This window comes from Anser anser (genome assembly GCF_964211835.1).
Source record: "Anser anser genome assembly, chromosome: 1".
In the NCBI taxonomy this organism is placed as follows: domain Eukaryota; kingdom Metazoa; phylum Chordata; class Aves; order Anseriformes; family Anatidae; genus Anser; species Anser anser.
In genome coordinates this window covers 104775440-104795565 of record NC_139720.1, presented here as the reverse complement: position 1 = coordinate 104795565, position 20126 = coordinate 104775440, and the positions used below count along the sequence as shown (strand labels likewise).

Sequence of the window (20126 nt, the reverse complement as noted above, 5' to 3'; positions counted from 1 at the left end):
GAGAATAAACAAGTCCGCAATATCATTTAAATTGGAGAAATTGAGTTATTTTTAGAAAGTGATAGCTAATTAGGTCTTGAACAGTTATTTAATAAGTTCAGATAACTTGTGTCTGATCTTTTCTGAAGTGAAAATTTTAAGACACATTAAAATATTTTTTTTTTAATCAGTGAGACCAGCCCTAAAACAAAATTTGGCTTTGCAAAGAAAAATAATATAGGAGTTTTAACTCACATGTACTTGTATGAGGTTAAAACAAATAAGAGAAGGAAAGAAAATATTGCATTCATGCATTGCAGAAGAACATTAAGATATTTATAGAAAAAATGTTAGCTGCAGAAAATGCTAAGTGAGAACAAATGTTTCCATTGCTGGTTTAATTTTGCCTTACCGCAGGGAAAAAGAAACTGACAGTTTTAGAAGGTGTTTCTGATTAACGGTTCCAGTCAGGCAGAAAAGACAGTGGACCAAATGCAGTTTCAGTCCTGCCGATATAAAGGCAAAATCAATTTACTGGCCTTCTTTAAATTCCCTTTGATTTTTTTTTATTTTTATTTTTTTTTTTTTTTTGCCACAGAAGTTGGGACTGGATTGCAGCATTAAAAGTATTGTAAGTGATGCAGTGTATGGCTTTGATATATCATCATATTCTGTTTGCTGACTGCCTTTTTATACTCCAGTCCTCGCTTTCTTTCTCGCCTTCTCTGATTCTGCCTAGTCTACCCATATTTCCAAGTTTGCACAATTTGGTTCTAGAACTATCAAAATCCAGGCAAAATGCTATAGGTGACCTTTGTGCCTTCACATTTTTCACTGAAACCTCTTTAAAAGTCACAGAAATCAGGTGTTTCTTCTAATTCTCATTTAGATCTTTATTATTATTATTATTATTATACAGATTGGTCTGGAAAGTGGGAAGGGATAGGGATCAGAAGAACACAGGCACAGAGATGCTGGACAGGGTTACAGTGGAAGCAGAAAATAATGGATGGCAGGGATTTAACAACTAATTAAACATGTATTTCTTTGGAGTGCTTAAAAAGGGTGGTAAGAGCCTACCTGGAAAAAGCAGCCTGTAAATTTCCAAATTACCTGTGAAAACTTTTTCCAAAAGCTGGAATGGGAATGTCATGATTTCCTTCTGGGTCTTCAGCTGTGTAACCTCAGAATAATAACCCCATGCTAGCACTAACATTATGAGTCATTCTCCCAGGGAAACTCCGGGACAGAACATCCGGATATACTGCAGAGCAAGAAGCACTGTCAGAGCTGTGCAACAGCAGCAGGTAAACTGCACGGCAAGGCAAGCAGTGCTGGCAAAGCTGTGCGTGGTTTCAGAAACGTCACATTTTCAGGCATCTTCTTAAGAGCTATCATGATCAAAACTAGAACTGACCAGGTTCTTCTGACACTGAAAATGTGAATTCATATATAAACATAAAAAAAATAAGGCTTTATTTTCACTTAATAACTAAAATTATAACTAAAAATAATAATAACATTTTCTAGAACAAGAATTAGCTAATACAAATACATTTACCTGGAAAACAACAAACAAACAAAACAAACAAAACAACAATAACAACAACAACACTTTCAATTGCATGTATTGCATCTGCAGCACAGACTGATGATATCCTCCAACATTTCCTGTTGGGGGATTAGCTAAAGTGATTTTGTATGCTAGCTAACTGACTTTTTAAATTTATTTTTTTCTTTCTGGGAACAAAACTTAACTTGAAACAAAACTTCAGTTGCTTCTGGCTGTTGTGAGACCCTTCTTCCTTTTCTCTTCAGCAGTGGCCTGCTATGAGAGCAAACACTGGTGTTACGTTGCCATCATCCTGTACTTTGTTGCAGTGATTCTGCTCATCTGTGTGATCCTTTTAGCTGTGAAATGTAATAATTCCTGAGGCAGATGGTGCAGTCCAGTTAACAAACAGAGTAAGACATTTTTATCCTTATTTGTATTTTCATACAATATGTTCACATTTATCAGAAGAGGTGCAAGGAAGCATTCTACCCGTATGATAAAGTCTCTGCCACACGTTCAGCCAGCCATCAACTCACAATCACACTCGATAAAATCTAGCTTCTTGCTGCTGATGCACAGTGCACTTAACTGGGCACATTTTAATACCCAAGAGCTTTGCCAGAACTGCCTGTCAGAGCAAGTCTTGGATCTGCTTCATCACTTAACCATAGTTGTCTCCCAGCTGTGGAGGGAAATAACCCCACCAGCAGGCCATGAAGTGAAAAAAAATAAAAAAAAAATGGCTGGTGCAGCTAGAGGTGATTCCCACAACTGCTGTCCAGGTGGACATTAACAGGGATCTAGTGAAGTGGCTTGAGACAAACAAGCCGTGTTTATCAGTCTGGGGTTTGAAAGAAGCCAGAATTGTCCAATTCAGACTAGGAATGGCAGGGAACAGCCCTCCAGAGAAAATCCTCCCATTCACATCCAGTGCTCCTAGAGCCCTCTGTGGGCAGCTTTGAAAAGGCAATGCCTCCTCTGGGACAGGGTGGCTGACATGGTACACGTGGAGGGAAAGATACAAACATTGTAAGCATCTGTGCCTGTCTCATGTTAGAGCTTTTGGGGGATCTTTTGGGAAATCTCTTAGTAAAAGAACACTGCATGGAAAACAGACCTAGTATTAAGACACAGATTCACTTCTTGTAGAGCTACAAAGTGTTTAATCGCTCCTCCAGATCACTCCCCTTGGCGGCTGTCACCACCTCAGAACCTGTGCCAGGAGCAGTGTCCCGTCACTGAGCCATGTCCCCCTCACTGTGTCTCCCTAGTCATATTTGCACTACCACACCTCCATCCCAAGGCATGGCACATTTACCTGTGGTCCCCATGATGCCCAGGTGCCCTCCCTTTACTCACGAGGACACTCACAGCAGGCTGAACTTCACTAAGATATTCTATTAGCTTTTGTCTTTTTATTTCCAGGTAAGTCAGAACAGGAAGGCTCTGCTTCTTCAACAAAACAAGACATGAAGTTTGTTTATTTTTACATTATCTTCTCTGAACAGACTTCTATGAAAGAAGACATGCTGCCAGACTGATCACTCTTCAGTTACTTCTTCCAGGATTTTCATTAAATGCCTCCATATGTGGACAAAATATATTATATATTATTAATATAATAATGCCGGCAAGCATCTCACTATATCAGTGCATGTAACAAGGCGCAGACTCAAGCTGCTGCATCAAACATTGGATCTGGGTCTTCTGTAGACAACGCAAATGACCAGGTAGACTCATTTGGAACATCATTTTTATTTCACACCTGACTTGATTTTGCCATAATTTGCATGTAGATAAGCTTTTAGATTTCAATATGCTGAAGTGCAAAAATGTATGGATAAAACAAGGAATGCAAATGGTTGCACTAAACTTATTTTTTTTTCCAAGTCTAGACCTACATGTGTTTTTTCTTCCTCTGACAGCCTTCTGGTGGGATTTATTAAAGGTGCAAGGAACTTAAATGTTTAGCAGAGAAGTCTCAGTCTCATTCCGCCACCGGCTTGAGTAAAATTATTCTGTTCTGCTTGTCCAGAGGAGTATCTCACCGATTTACAATATGTTGTTTCTGTCTTGGAGCAGCAATTCATTTTTGTTTTGTTTTGATTTTTTTCTTCCCCAAATGCTGTAGCTTCAGTTAAATCAGAACCCTCCACTGGAACTAAAACACTTCAGGTTTAAATGTGTTTGTTTGAAATTATTATTTTGGTGTCTGTTTTTACGTTATTTTGAATTTTCATTGGTTCTGTTATAATTCCTCTGAACAGGCTGATAGCAATGATTTGCAGTCCCGGAGTAGGAGGGACTATACAGTGTATCAAATACTTGTAGAATTGTTCCCTGTGTCTAAGCTTATCTGTACTTAGGCAATGTTGTTGCTGTTGATAAGGCACCATGTTTTTATAATATATTCACCAGAAATCAATAAAGATTTAGTAAAGCACTTAGCATGCCAGCATTTGTTCTTATGTTAGTCATACATTTATTAACTGTATGACTGCAACACTTCTGAGCTGTTGTCAGGAAGCGGGGTGCTGATCTAATAAGGACTTTCTAAAGACAGAAGCAGAGCATCAAGTGAATAGTAGAAGAAAATGGTTATGTTTTTCTTGAGATCATGTTGCTTGCCAGGCTGTGGGACAAATCCAGGTCTCTAAATACTAGTGGAGGAATAAAAGTTTAAAAAACAGAGATAATAAAAGAAGAGGTGGCAGGAGACATTTGGACCTGAAATGGAGCTGCATTTTGTTGTCCTTCACTAGACTGATCTGATTTTAGCCTGAAGGTTCACATAAAATTATCAAATAACCCCTGCAACCAAATTAAATTGTCAACCTAAATAAGTTAGCTCCAGCTTTCTTTGGAAGCGAGAAAAATTCCACAGTCTTTGAAAGCTAAAGTAATGTAGTTTTGTATATATAAAACTTGTTCAATAATAGCAGATACACAGCAGCAGGAGTCATAGTTCCTGGCAATACAAGCTCTACCAAGGAGAAGGTCATCATTTCAGAATGAGCCAGCTTCACAAGGAACTAAGCGCACATCCACCCAGATGCTGCATATGCAAACACAGCAAAGGGAAATGCATTTCAGGACCAATTAGAAACTGCCACTGATTATAAGCCCAACAGGGACTCATGCAGACAACCAGGTCTTCAGCTGCTACAAGCAGATCCCTGGGAATATAAGTGGCAGGTCCTACCATCTGGAAGGTAACCACATGTACAGCATAGACAACGCAGTAAGAAGCATGCATGTACTGCTCTGTATGCTGCTCGGTAGCTGAAGGAGGGAAATGACTTTGATTAAAATGAGAAGTTGTTAACTTCTAAAAATTGAAGTGACTGTTTTGGGTGTTTACTAAGAATTTGGCACACTTTGCGTTTTTGTGGGTTTGACAATGAGCCCACTATAGTGTTTAAGGCAATTTTAACAAACTTCAGCCTGATTTTCATTCTCACAAGGCAGAGACTATAATTGTGTTCACTGAATTTGGGGGAGTTTGTCAATGTTTACAGTCTATTTAGTGTCTTTGAAATGTTGACATGAAGTATGTTCCTGCTGACGGCTCTTGGCAGACAGAAATATACAGATGATGGATGGGCAGGTGTGCAGCAGGGTCTTGTGGTTCCCTGATGAGCTCTAGTTACTTCTTGCCTGTTGGAGCCATGCCAGCTGATGACTCTTCTGAGCCTCCTCAGCCTGGTTGCTCTCAGGGACAGCTTGCAATGGTTTCTCATCCTTACAATACTAAGGATATGTATATGGGTGAGAAAGGAAATACCCTTCTCCTTGCATTTGTTTCATGCTCACACATGCCTGCTCTCAAACATAAAGGCAAAATCCTTGTTAGATACAGCTTGAGGGGGAAATGGACTATCTGTCACTGAATTTTTAAGACAAGACTGCCTGGTCATTGATTATATATATAATACTACATGTCTTACACATGACATCTAAAAATTACATTTGACTGTAAATCTGGCTCTAGGGAGCTGTCTTTCTCCTTTGTTTTTGGTCCCTTTCCTTTTCCCTGGAGCTTACCTGATTCCTTTTATTGCATTCTCTCTCCCTGTGGCTTCAAGCACATCCTGGAGCTACAAGTGACATTCATTCCTGCTGTTCTGGCTTGGCCTATTTTTCTGGATTTTCACCCATTCCAGTCAACCCTTGCTGATAAGCACCATCCCTTTTGTTCACAGACACAATAACGCGTATGTGAAGACTGAAGGAGATAATTAAAAGAATGCAAACAAGTCATTAAAAGGATGTCCTTGATAAACCAGCACAGAACAAACATTTTAGGATATCCTTGAAGGCAAATATAATAAAGGTTAGAAGACCAACTAAAATCCTCATATAGGGCTAATTTCAAACCCTTTTCTTTGGAAATTCAGCACTCTCTTTGTAAAAGCTGAAGGGTGGGAAAAGAAGGGACAGGAGTTCATCAGAAGAGAGAGGTACTACAGTTCAGCTTTTCAACACTGTACATCTTCTTCCCTAGACAGCCAAATTATGAGCTAGCAGAATATTCAGGCTCTACCTAGCAATTCTCTTCAATGCATCAATTCCTGAGAGAAACTCTAACAGTATGTCTCTGGAAAGCAAGAGAATGCTAGGAGGCATAATAGCTGGCATCAAGTCAACAACGTGAGATGTGAGAATTTAATTAGAAAAAAACTCTCTACCTGCCTGTGTAGGAAATCATCCCAGAGCAGAGTCATCTCTACAGGCAGGAGAACTTCAAGGGGCAAAAGATCTGACCTGCTTCCATGCAGACAGAAAGGAGGAGATAGCTGTGTATCCTCCCCTTGGCTGCTTGGGCATCAAGGGAACCACAGTGCACCCCAGTAGGTCTTCCTATAGAGTTGCTTGGAAGACCAAGGACCTAGTCAGGAGACCTGAGCCATGAACATGAAGGAATTTCTATGAGCTGCACTGGTTCATTTTCTACGTTCTCATAGGATGTGCTTAACTGCACAAGGGATTTAGTGTGCGTTTCCTGGAGATGCAGGTGTGCAGTTTATTGAGGAACCACCTTCTATTCCATAATACAGAATCAGATGTGGATGTTTACTGCACAAAGGTAAGGTTCATCTCAGCTATCACGAATAGCCTGGTAAGGGTGAATCCCTGAATGTCTTTGGTCTCCCACTGGTATTAAAGATGTGGCAGCCAGCTATGTATCACAAACTTGGGCGAGAGGTCTGAGCTGCAACTGTCAACTGAAAGTCCCCTGGCATTTCACAGCCAGCTTTGTTGTTTTCATCTAGCCTCAATGTCTTGTCACCTTCCTCATGAAGTATGTCAACCTGTACTCACTGAGGGTGGTCCAAACACAAACAGTGGCACAGATGCATTCAGAGGGTGAGACACAAGCTAAAGATATCTACACCAGTTTGAGGAGAGGACTGACTCTCTCAGATGGCACAACACAGGTATCTGTCTTATTTGTGCAATCAAGTATGTATCACATTTGCCATTTGACAGTAAGCCAAAGACTTCATCACTTCTCGGACTTGAAAATGTAAAACTCATACAGCTCCTCCTAAATGACAGGATATACTGTGGCCCACTGTCTGAGATGAATCAGCTAACCACCTATTTGCATAGCTGGACTCCCCAGTCCATATATGCAACCTTCCTGTGAGGCAGTGGACTTGAGTAGTTCATTCTCAGATTTCATTATAGTAAGGTTCACTAAGGATGAGGACTTTCTTCAAACACAGACAGAGCTCTTCCTCTATTCCCTGTCTGCCACAGGGGCTTCATTCAAGATAGCAATAATGCTGGAAAAGGTGGTGATGCTGCTGGTTTTGGTTATGAATTCTCTAATAAAACAAAAGGCACCCTACGCTAGCTTTGCTGTGTTTCTTGCCAGTTCTGGTTAATCTAAGTTACCCTCTGCCTGCGTTGAACAGAAAACCAGCTTTGATCCCTGAGGTCAGTCTTAGTCCCTGAATTCAAAGGAAATTTTATCAGCTGTATCAACTCATTGTTACAGTTCTGGCCATTCAGATGATCTTCCTTTGTTTTTACCGAGGACTAGCTGGGTACTAGTTCTGTGGGTGCATATGTCCTTCAGCAGTCTGTTTGATTTTTTCCTTTCTGACAAGCCTAATTGCAGTAAACCAGTCCAATATCTGGGGGTGCAAGTTCAAGAGGAATCTTGTTTGCCAAAGAAAACTCACATGGTCTTCTGTTACTATACTCCCCAGGGAATGGGAGGGTAAGTGGAGGACGAAGCCTCTTAGTCCTTTTAGAACTAATATTTCCAAATGTGATTATTGAGCTGTTACTGAGCACTAACTCTCAGACCCTTAAGAATTATTCCAGTTGCAATAGGAGCTGTATTAGTCCTTACCTACTTGCCACTCTCCTTCTGTGCTTAGGTGTGATAGTGTTTAGAATTTTCTTAGTCCCAGTTGTATAGGAGAGACGATTCAAAGACAGTTGGAAATTTAAGAACAAATTTCTATAATTCAACAAAATCCACGCACTTAAAAAATCAGCCTCGAAGCACCACCTTTTACATGATTTTCTTCTTGAATCCATATCCTTATACATATTCAGTTTAATAAAATATATTTCTAAGCTGATTTCAATGTGTGGTTTAATTCTGAACTCTTAGTTCTTTTCTTATAACAATGGTCATTCTTTTCTTGTAATGGTCAATGGTCAAAAACAGCCTTTTATCCAGACCCCATTTAACTCAAAGGCAAAGTGCTGACTTCTTTTGCAGGATCAGGCCTTATGCTCATTCAATTGTTATTGCATGACAAGTCAGATAACAAACAGCAAATAAAAAAACACAAGCTCTAAAACAGAAATGATGACACACCTCAACAACCAACCTGAGATGGTAAGAAATGCAGTTGAGGCAGAATGGCAGCCATGAGTCCTTGATAATTTATAGATTTCAGCCCTGAAGAGTAGCACATCTGGCTGCATGTTGTCTCCTTTCCATTTTTAGTAAATGAATATGCCTTAATAACCGACAGTACAGAAATACACACAGAAGCAGAGGTTTTGTCCTGAGATCCCAGGGTACTTCATAGTCCACTGGCCTGAGAGTTGGAGTCCACACAGCACTCTTCATTTGCTCTTACTTTATACTTCAAATCTCAGTGGCAACTTGGGTTCAGATTCTCATGCAGCATGAAGAAAGATAAAAGCCTGCATAACTGTGTACAATGTGTTGTGGTTAAGAATTGAGTTAAAAAAAGCAAGTCCAACATGTCTACCACAACGCAAAGATGATGTGAATGCTAAAATGAGACACTTCCTCTTGCAGCTCAGAAATGTGACTGATGTTTTCCAAACTAACAACCTGTAAACACGGGTCATATTGTATTTGTACCGTGCAGCAGAAAGGCATGGAATAGGTAAGGAGCCCATACATGACAAATAACCTGATGTAATCTGCAGGACTAATGCAATCCCCTTTATTTGCCAGGTTTTGTGGAGAAGCCAGTTTGTAGCATGCCTGTTTTACAGATCTTGCTACTTATCCTCCTTTTTCAGACTTAGCCTAGTTCTCCCCTCTTTAGGATAACAATACAGCCTGTAAATCCAAAAATCAGTCCAAGACACAGGCAAAAGCATGAAACTGGACATTTAGCAAGTAGAAGATGAAAGGGTGGGAGTATTAGAAGGGTAGAAGAAGAAAGTGCAAGATAAGGATAACATGAAAAAATTCATAAGGTGTAAAAACCACAGGAGAACAAGGACATGAGGTTACTGGTAAATAATAATGTCAAGAAAGTTGATAGTTAATTGACAAAGAAGAGAGCAAGACAGTCACCCAAGAAGTGATTTCAGTAAGGAAGGACAATGGGGGTTAATAAAGATGCATTTCCACCAGTGTTTAATTCTCTCTTCATACTTATATCTCTGTTTTCCCTCAAATAAATTCCTTTATTTTTTTCACTGCTTTCTCCCTGGGGCACATTAACAGGATTGCATCAGTTACATGACAGAAAATCTGGGGGGCCAAGGAGATCATGTTAGTTCACAGTCTCATTGAGAAACTAGATTGCTCATCTTTTAATTCTCCTCAGTACACACAGAAACTCATGTGCCCTCTCACACAGGCTATGCTAAGTGCTCTGTGGTAGAAACGGAGTTTGCACAGGATTTATAAGATCCAAGTCTGAAGCCATATTCTTTACAGATACTGCTGTCTTTTAGTGTCTCCTTATGTTGGATTTCCATTAAATCTCTTCAGAATTTTGTGTGGCTAATCGAGCTTCTGGGTTTGGGAGTTTTGTTTCTTTCCCTAAGAGTTGAGCAAAGACATCTTGTGGCCTGTTACAGAGCAAGAGGAAGAGACTTCTGGTAAACAACAAAACTGACACTAGGCTTTGATATCACAGTAAATCTGTCCTGAGATTTTCTAGAACCACTGCAAAATATCCCTACCTTGTGCTGTTTGAAACCTCTTTAAAATACTGGAGGCTCAACTTTGTACTGCTAGACTTGACACCAGGTCCATCGTTATCCAACCTTCCATGGCTGGCATAAAATCACCTGCTTCAATGCTGTCCCAGGTTGATACACCAGAATATGACCTTACTCAACTCTGTACTGCTCCTCCTCAGCTCTGCAGGGCCCAGGTCTGCTGTTAATGACCACGCAGCTACCACCTCATCCTGGCTAGACCAGGAAATGCTGCATTCTAAAGAAGACGGAGCCTTTAATTGATTTTAATCACCACCTAATGTCTCATGTAGACAAACTCTGCCATCTTTTAAAGCATGACGTGCTGTTAATTAAGATAAGTCACTTAATTTCTAACAGTTGATTTTCCCCATGCAGACAGCCAGCTCCTTCCTGATGAGGAGAATTAAAAGGTAGGTCTCTGGAGGCCATTACATGGACTCATGGATGCCTGACACAGGCCTCGTCACACTAGAGCAGGTGCCTCCAAGCCTTCTGCAGCTCGGGAAGGCAGTCCTTGCAATCCTTATCCCTAAGAGCAGTGGGAGCTGGCCATAAAAATAAGGGCAGAAGGATCAAATCAAGTTGAGCTTGCAGCATGCAAAAAACCACCCATCCTTTCAGGGCTCTGGCCCCTCTTCAGGCTGGCGCCTGCGGGTGGGCGCCAGCTCCCCTCGCTGGGCAGGGGCAGGACGGAGGAGGGAAGGCAGGAGTGGAGCACTGCCCCCGGGCTGCGCTTTTGCAAGCCAGCGGATGGCGAAAGGCAGGAATTTCCACTTCCCATAAAATGCGGGAATGTGTTTCTCGGCTCCCCGCTGCGCCCAGCCTGGGCCCCGGGGCACCCTTTTAGGAGGCCGTCGCCGGGCAAGGCGACCCCCACCAGCGCCCGGGGCTCCCGGGAGCCCCTTAAATGGCGGCCGCCGGGCTCCGGGAGGGGGCAGGCCGACGACGACCATGCCGAGGGAAGCCGTGCTTCTGCTGGCCTGGCTGGCCTTGCTGCTGGCCCTCCCGGCCCCACTGCTGGCCTTCCCCAGCGCAGCGCCAGGTAACGGCCTCAGGTGGGAAGGGGGAGCATCGCCAGGCGGAGCTTTAAGGGGTGGTACGCTGTTTGGGGGTACATTATTTGGGTATAAGCTGAAGGGAGCAGGCTTGCTTGTGTCCAGCAGCCTCACTGCTATGTATGCAGGCAGTGGGATAGGGGTGTATTGGCCGTCTGGCACAATGGGTCTGTTTTCGGTAGGACAGCTTTCCCTAGCCCCCAGTGTTTGGGGATCTCACAGCCTCAGACTATGTTTGTGCCAGGACCTCTTCCCCGGCAGCCCCATCTTCACAGGTTTGGTGGCAGGACCCTGCAGGTTGTCGCCTGCCGGGCTCGAGCATGAAACCAGGGTGACCCGGGAAATCAGGAAATTCAGGCAGCTCAGGCTCTCTCCGGAGCCTGTCAGCAATGCTCCCTTCTGGGGCTTGATGGGCTGGAGAAGCCAGCAGGACTGCGAATTTCCTGTGTCCCAAACAAATACAGCTGCATAAGCAAAATGATAATGTGCATCTCCATCTCCCCTCCAGATGAGATGCATGTTGCAATAGCTGAAGCCTTGCTAAGATCAGATCTGTACAGGAGCTTTTTCTAGCTCACGTGCCAGGTGCTGTAAGCAGCTCTGGGCAAAGAACATTGCAAATACAGTGCAGAGACCCACGGTGGTATTGGGAAGCACTGATGGAAAATTCTACTGTCCTTATTACTGTGTATGCCTGAGACCTCTAGAGATCAAACTAGCACTTACTGACCCATAGCTGAAGACAATGGAGTGCTGGGTTACTCAGGTATATGCTATTTGCTGTGGAAATGAAAGCTTCCAGAAAGTATTTCATGTCTTCGGGGCATACAAGAGATATTTAATTATTTTTAATAATTGTTCCCAGATGTCACAGCTTCCTACCCGAAGGACACAACCACAGAAGTTACTGGTGAGTTTCTTTTCCCAGTAACCCACAACAGCTATAGAAGAAATGGACACACAGACCACTACTCCCAAGAGATCTATGCAGGGGGTGGTTTACATATGGCTTTGCATGCTGGCTCATGTGACACTGCATGGAAACGCATTTTAAGTAGTGTAAACTTTCAACTATGAAAATCAACCATAAAAATGAGGTCAACTGATAACTGGAATGTTTTCTAGGATATGTAAGCCCCTATAAACTATTCCTGTGGCCTCTCAGCTGAACTAAAGGCTTAAAGAGCCATGTCCCTACTGTTACATCTCTTAAATTGCATCCATTTCAATGAGTTTGAATGGGTATTATTGACAGCAATTTCAAAAGTGTATCATAGCAGAAGAAAAATGTTCTTAAAAATGGTATGCAGACTCTTCTCTGAGCCCTGTTTGCTTTTAATCTAAGATATTTACATGCCTATCACTATCATACAATTTTTAATAAATTCATCAACACTTCTTTTGCAGATGGGTACTGACAAATACAAAGGTCTTGCCCAAAATCACAGATGGCCACATGTATTTAAGCATTTGTAGGTGTTAGAGAGCAGAGCTAGTAGGGCACAGCTGGCCTAAATATGCTCTCTTGTACTCACCTTTGTTGCTGCAGGTGAAGTGACCATCAGTGAAAGCAGAGGCCGAAGGAGTGAATACAGTAAGTTAGTCTTGCACTTTCTGTTATTTCTGAAGTACCTAACTCTTGTTACTGTGATACATGTGCTTGCCATAACTGCATGAAAGACTGTAGCTCCCACTGTATGAGAGGTTGCAGAGGCCAGAGACACAAAGACCCAGACTATTAAAGGTGTGTAGATTTTGCTTTAGTGACATTTCAGGCTTTTGGGACCCAAAGCCCTGATTTTATATCAGAAAACAGCAGGAAGGCGAGCTTAAACTCAAGTCATAAATTAATGTTCTTTAGATTCCTTTCCCTCTTTACCACCAGAGTCCTCTCATACTAATTTTGAAGGCCTTATTCCTATTAAATCTTCTTCCTGCAATAATATGGCCAGTATTCCTCCAGTCTTGAACTACATTCCTTCTGCTGTTTCAGGCCTGTCCTTCCCACACACGCCTCTCTCAGTTCATCATGCTTTGGTGCCCTTGCTGCAGTATCCTCCACCTCTGATTATCTTCTTTCTTTTCAATGTTTGATTAAAAAAGCACCCCAACTTGGCAAATTGCCACACCAACAGAAAGAGCTCTGAGTTCAGCTTTTCCATGACCTTGATGGTGGCTATTCTGCTTCATAGGATCTCTTTTCATGCAGTCTGCACAAATGTTGCTCATCTAGTTTCTAACTGTGTCTCTCCTTCCCTTTCTCTTGCATCTCTGCTCATGCAGCACAGATACACAAGGTCTTTTGTGGCTTGGATTCCCAAGTATAGTTCACGGTTGGTCAGCATGCTCACCAGCTGCAGTTCATTCCTGGGGACAGCGGTGTAGCACAGATGTGGGAAGTGAGTACCTTCTGCTGGGATGTGTGCCCAGAGGAGACTGGCTGGAGTGTAACTTCGTCACGTGGCTTTTGTGCACTGGGCCTAAAACACTGAAAAATCTGAGGGTTTTGGCTTCTACCAGCAACATTACTTTTCAGTCTTCTTGTTAGCAAGTAAAATATTTAATACTGTTTTCCTGATAGTATGGATTTCAGGAGGGTTTGGGGTGATGGGAGGAAAAAGTGGGCAGGTCAGCATACCCTTGTCTTCCTCTCTGTCTTCTACATCTGACTTGAGTTGTTCTTCCGCAGAATGAAACTTGAACCTCAGTTTGTTTCTTATGGGCTGAAGTTTCCTGTGAAGCTGTAAAAACCTTTGCCTTTTAAAATATGTATTTTTTATTAATTATAATAATATTCTTTTTTAATAGTTGAATACGACTCTATCACAGAGGAAGACTACTTGACTGGTATGTCCAGTGAGTTCTGCTTCTTTAACCCTTCTATATGCAAATATCTTCTGCCAACAGTCACACATAACACTCTCACACACCTTTCAGATTTCTACTATGGTATACAAGCCTACTGTGTAGAGAGAAGAAGGAAAATTTTATAGTCATTGCTTGCTTATTGGCTTCTTAGCCTATTCCTTTGTGAAGTATAATGAGAGGCAGAAGGACTGAGGGTTTTTATTGCTTCTTGCTTTTATTTTTTTTTTTTGTAAAAGGCAAGAAAGTATTTCTTTTTCTTAAAAGAAATATTTCTTAAAAATATTGAAAATGTGAAGTCTGGTCTGCTAGTTTAGTAGGAAAATTTTGTGGAGCCATCAGAGATTAATCAGTTATTTTTAGTATGCTATATTATGCTGGAAATGGATAAAAACTTCAATATTTCTTCCATTTCCTTTCTCCAGCTGTAAGTATACCATAGAAATTAAATAAATGTAAACAGAAGCCCAAACATTGTTTAACAGTATCCAAATATCCTAATTTGTCACAATGTTCTTTGTTGTATTGCCAGGATTTTATTAATTTTTATTCTTGTCACGGATTCTTCAAGCCTGCAGCAGATACAAGTTAGGTACATAAATCATAAGCAGAGGAAAGAGTTATCTGTGGGCACTTATTTTGAGAGGGGAAAAATAGCACGCTCAGTTTTTTTCTTATAGTTGACGTATGTGATAAATAGAAAGCTTTGCATGAAGAACTCTGCTACCTGTTATTGGTATTACTGGGAGGGGATGCAGGAAATTCAGCTAGCTTGCCACTTCTGCTTCCTTTGCATAGTGCAGCCAACCCTAGAGTACCCTGTTGTGGCAAATTGCAAACAGCTTTGATGAAAAGGATCCAAACCATACATTTCCTAGAGTTCTGATTTTTCTTTTCTGTAGGTGAGCCCAGCAGTATCTCCTCTGAGCAATATGTGAGGAACAGAACACGTAAGAAGTTTCCTCTCTATTTTTATTTCGCTTATAAACAGTGATGTTTGTGTCTCTTTTTACAATATGTAAGGAAAATATTTTCTGGTACTTTTCCAAAAAACTAGAAACATGAAAATGCTGGAGAGGGAACTTGTGCCATGGAAATTTTTTTAAATCGACAGATAATTATTTTACAGTGAGGAAGCAGCAAACAAGGTTTTACGTTAATAAGTTAATAAAGATATGTACAAGTTCTATAACTCTTGTTTTAGGAAAACATGGCAAAGATAAGTATCTTTGCTGTGATATTAAACTACAGAAAATAATAAAATATTCCCAAGGTTCATAATGAGGGTACCCACAAATACTGGTAATATAAATAATAAGCATTTATCTTAATATCATATGTGGAGGCCTCCTGGCTACACTAAGATTTTGATCTAAATTCAGGACGAAGCAAACGATCCATAAAGTATCAAAAACTAATGTGAGTCAGCTCCAGAGAAGAACTGCATGTTACAAAGGATGTAGGCAATGCACGGCAATCCCAGGATTCCTGATCTTTCCATTATTGGGCATCATAGGTCCATCTTCCTTCTTCCCGGCAAAGTCAGCATAGTTACAGAGGCATCAGGTCCTGCATGCAAGCGCCAGGTGGCCCATACATTGGGTCAGTTACAAATGGTACTTGGTTTCTGGATAACGTTTTGAGTAACTCACATCCAATCGGCAAGGAAGAAAACCAACTGAACTGTTACAAACAACCGACTTTATTGGTTTGGGGTTTTGTTTGTCCATTGTTTCTTAGAACCTTTTCCTCATGCCAGCAGTTGAGCACATCATCAGTTTGAATGAGCGATGTGTGACGGGGGGTCTCCATGAGTTTTCATTTCTACTCTTTTTTTATTTTTTCCTGCTCCTCTATAGCAAAAATCCTACTCTTTTTATGCAGATACTACATACTTTGTATGTATTCTTCAGGGTCTCCGTCAGTTTGGAGATCTCAGATCTTCATGATCTGGACACAGTGCTCTGTTGCCTGATCACGCCTAAAGTGTCTTTCTCTTACTTCTAGAAGATTATGAATTTGTGTCTACATGAACAAGGGTAGAAGTTACTACCCCAAGTAGGTAACTAGGTTCAGTCTCCCGCATCTGAGTGGACATGTCCAGATCTGGAACTGGATCTAAATCTTCATTTTAAAATGTAGGGTTATGTCTGCTTTTGAGGGTGGTTTGTTTTGATGGAAAGAAAATCATAAGATGAGGTGTCTTTGAGTGGATTAAAATTATCTAGGATTGCTTGTTGCATAGTTGTCTTTTTTTTTTTTTTTTGTAATAAGCACTTTTAGCTGAAAAGGGGGGCCTGAACTTTTCAGATTATTGTATTTCTATACTTCCCCTTCAGTGTTTTCTTGTGACTATCCCAATCTGTACAAACATCCTTGGCCATTACTGTGACCTTCTTGGCAGATCAAAGCTTTGGGCTGTATTGTTTTCTTTGCTCTGTGTGTGTGTGGGGGGGGGTATCATCTAGCAGCGTGACCATTCTGATGTCTTGTTACAGAAGAATTCATCTATGTCAAGGAAAATGCAGGAGGAAGAGATCAGCCTTGTAAGTGAACACTTGTTATCCAGTATTGTCCAAATGCCTTTTCTCTCCTGACATATGTGATCCTTCCATTTCCAATGTTGTCTGATATAAGGAAAATAGATTTCACTCTGATATTCTTGTGCCCTAAGTTCTAGGATTCTGACATGATCAAACGTCTCATAGGAAAGATGGCATTTCTACCTTTCTGTAAGAAACTTGAAACTTCTGTATGAAACTTGACAGAATTGTTAGGGAAATGTAGACATCCAAACTAAGACAAGCATGCATTGTATCTGCATATTTTTTTTAAAGAATGTTTGTTATGAAATAATAAGAAAGAGGGGATTATCAGATAACCATACCGTGTCCCAACAGATGGATCAGTGTCTTAGTGTTACTTCATACTGGGACACTTGTGAGCTAATATAATTCAATATCTAACACTTTTCATCTCTTCCCATGTAGAATGTGGCGCACGGACTGAAGAAACGTGGTCATGAACTGGCAATTTCAGCTCTATTGCAGGAACATTTGATTCTTAAAATTACAGAATTTGTCTTGTAGGTTAGGAACATTTTTGTAAAAGTTGCTTTGAATCTTCATTGTGTTTTCTATTATTAGAACCTGGATTGCAATAAATCAACATCAATTTTCCTTGCCCTGCTGTCGTGCCGTAATTTCTTTCTTTAGAAAGAGGACCAATCAATACAGAACCCTAACTGCTCAGCTGGGCTTAGAAGTCAAGTTCCCTGCAAGCAAGAAGAGATGGTCTGTCCACAACTTTGTTATCACTGTGTGATTACAGTGTGATATGGGCTGGAAATATTTCTGCTGACTCTTAAAGAACAAGTAAATGGATGGCTCAGAGCCTCAAATATGGAATAAAAAAAACTAACAAAAATGAGAGCAAAAACCACTTTTGAAAGCTCTATGGAAATCCTTCAAAAAGTACTTCATTTTTGAGTTTATCTGATCATTCTTCTCCTGGCCTGGTTGGCCAGTCAAAGACAAATGAGGATGGAAATTATCCTCTTGTATACCACCAAAACAGTGATCACTTCAGCTCCTCAGACACTGATTAAGTAAGTTGGGACTCCGAAGGGCGTTGCCTAACCTGTCATCTTCAGTGCCCTCATTTAACTTAGTTTTCTAGTATGGCTTGCTTCTCTTTGCTGACAGTTTGTAGCTACCATCACAGACTGAGACCTATGTGAGGAGGAACAAGATTGTGGTTCTAGATTGATTCTGTTGGCGTTGTTTACATATGTGCCAGTCACCAAAAATGACTCCTGAATCTGTGATGTAAGCATTTCTAGCACTCAGGTTTTCACTTGGTATGAGTCTAACCGTCTGTCTGTAAAATGGGGGGACAAACTCACAAATTCAATGTTAGCCACTTGGGTAGTATTTAAATGTTAAAAAAAAAAAATCTCTTTTGGATGGGGCTTCTTTCTGAGTTGGTGATGGCCTTCTAATTTAAGGCTACATTATCACTCAACTGGTCCATATCTATTGGCAATAATGTATTTTTGCTGTACAGCAAGCTGTGTACGAGGGCATATTGCCTTTGTATACCTACCTATCCCATTGTTACGCTCTCACTTAGTGGCCAAAAGCAGAGAGGGAAGAAGATAAGGATAAAGAAATTCTGCAGTGAGACTACTTCTCCTCCCAACAGCAATCTGTTAATTAATGGCTTTCCATATCAAGATTTGCATATTAGCGTCTACTAGTCCTCCATGGAGTATCAGGTATTTAATTATGTACCATAAATGTAAATCTTGGGCTTGTACAGCATCCTCTAACCATGTGTTTGACAATCTATTCTAATAACATGGAAAAAGTCCCTGCTGTTGTTTATTTTGGCCCTGCCATCTGATTAATTGATATATGCCAAAACTGCCAACTGGGAATGTCCTGAACTGTCCCTGTAAGGCAAGTATGGTTAGACCAGTATCTTTTCCATTTGGCCACAGCTAGTTCACAGCCAATCAGTCTGTATGTGTATGATTGTTTTTCATGTGCATCTCTACATTTTCAAACAATGAATGAGTTGTCATGTGCTGTTTAGTTGTCTAGTTATTTAGTATTTTGCAATTCTTAATAATCTGATTTTGTTTTTATGGTCCTAAACAATTCAGTCTCAGTAGGTTTTGCACACTCCTCTACCCATTTTTCAGGATCATTCACAGGTATGTACGATGCAACAGACTATTGCAAAGTTCCTTTTCAGACATAAATGCTTTCCTTCAACCTTTGTGAAAGTGAACAATTTATTTCTCCTCTTCATTTCTACTCTTAACTAGACAATAACACAATAATACTTTGCCAGTTTTGGGGATAGGGTGGGCATTCTTCTTTTCTGGGGGGACATTTCGAGGTATTTTCTTGTAAACATTTAAAACCATCCAAAAATATAACAAATCAGATGCATGTTGGTGAGATGTGATTGCATCAGTTAAAAGTCCATGTTAGCTTTTCTCATAAGATTATTTTAAAACTGTAACAACTCATACTTCAATTTGAGAGAGGTGTCCTATTGCATTCCTTATTAAGAAGAATTCTGATGCAGGAACCTCCTGTGGTTAACTCTGCAATACAGGCCAAGAGTTTCTTTCACTTTTTTGACATACTTTCGTCTTTTCTTTGAATGTTTCCTTTACACATGGATCATCAGTTGGTCCTGTGGACCCTCGCATAGGATACATTACTGTGAACCACGACAAACAAACAAACAAACAAAAAAACAGTTAGATGCTATGCTGCGGGGTAGGTTCTCCTGAATTATTGTCCTTCCAGATTTTAATTGTGTTTTTGTAACCTATTGGCAAAGTACACATTCTTTTCTACTTTGTTTGCTTGAACTTTTTTCAGGATTGCTTATTACTCTGAAATGTCTACTTTACTGGGGTGCTTAGTCTTTCTGATTTTAAGATAAAATTCAGAGAGTGTCTTTTTGTAATATTTCCTTGAGTCTTTTCCTGATTGCTTTTTATCACTGTCCAAGTTGCTTTTGAAGTACTAAATCACTTTATTTGCTGGTATTAATTTCCTTGTACTTGCTCAGTGTAGTTCTTCCTGATAGTTAACATCAATTTAAAGTATTTGGAGGGATACTGAATTAAATTACAGTATGGTCATTTTTCTAGAGAGGATCTTCAGTGGTATGAGTCTGAACCATGTCTCGAACACTTCTTAGAATTGCATGAGGGCTTTTCAATCTTGTGGGTTTTATGACACGTTTCTAAAGAAGCAGCCATGAGGGTGTCTGAAATGTCAGTCTTTTCATTAATAAGTTAGAAACATAAACAGATTTTAAAACAATCATTCAGTGTATTAATATATTTCTCAATGTCCTGAGGCTGAACTGCAAACTCTAAAGATTTTTCAGTCAATTTTCAAATAACTGTTGTTGTGTAAAGGCATAGCTGTTGATGCCGTCCTGGCTGAGACCTCAGTATATTTCGGTCTCTTAATGTAACTGAAGAAACTGAAGGCAGCTGTTTCAGTGCAGGAACTCAATATGGAAGTGAAGGTGTTTTCCAGCGACTGCCCTTAGCTATTCTCCTTATCTCTTCTGCAGCTGGATGTGTGGAACCATCTCTTCAAAAGCTGTGCTTTCAGTTATGCTAATGTGAGCTGAGAAGCATAGTTAATGTAAATGAAGATGCATTTGAACTGTAAGACTGCTAAAGACTGTTTGGT

General features: G+C 40.5%; 1 protein-coding gene across 6 annotated transcripts in view; it reads left to right on the top strand.

Annotated features, from left to right (window-relative positions):
- Positions 1 to 17925, top strand: part of LOC310901692 (uncharacterized protein) — a 25835-nt gene extending 7910 nt beyond the window's left edge. The window contains exons 3-10 of one of the 6 annotated variants that reach the window (XM_083841822.1): positions 1798 to 1944; positions 2960 to 11031; positions 11897 to 11941; positions 12581 to 12625; positions 13840 to 13887; positions 14799 to 14846; positions 16395 to 16442; positions 16887 to 17925. In XM_083841822.1, coding sequence (XP_083697948.1) covers positions 10884 to 11031; positions 11897 to 11941; positions 12581 to 12625; positions 13840 to 13887; positions 14799 to 14846; positions 16395 to 16442; positions 16887 to 16888 — 384 coding nt within the window. In that variant the 5' untranslated portion in view covers positions 1798 to 1944; positions 2960 to 10883 and the 3' untranslated portion in view covers positions 16889 to 17925. Of the gene's footprint in view, positions 1 to 1797; positions 1945 to 2959; positions 11032 to 11896; positions 11942 to 12580; positions 12626 to 13839; positions 13888 to 14798; positions 14847 to 16394; positions 16443 to 16886 lie in introns of those variants that run through there. The other 5 variants (XM_083841818.1, XM_083841817.1, XM_083841820.1 and 2 more) reach the window with 5 other exon arrangements.
- Positions 17926 to 20126: the final 2201 nt, after the last annotated feature.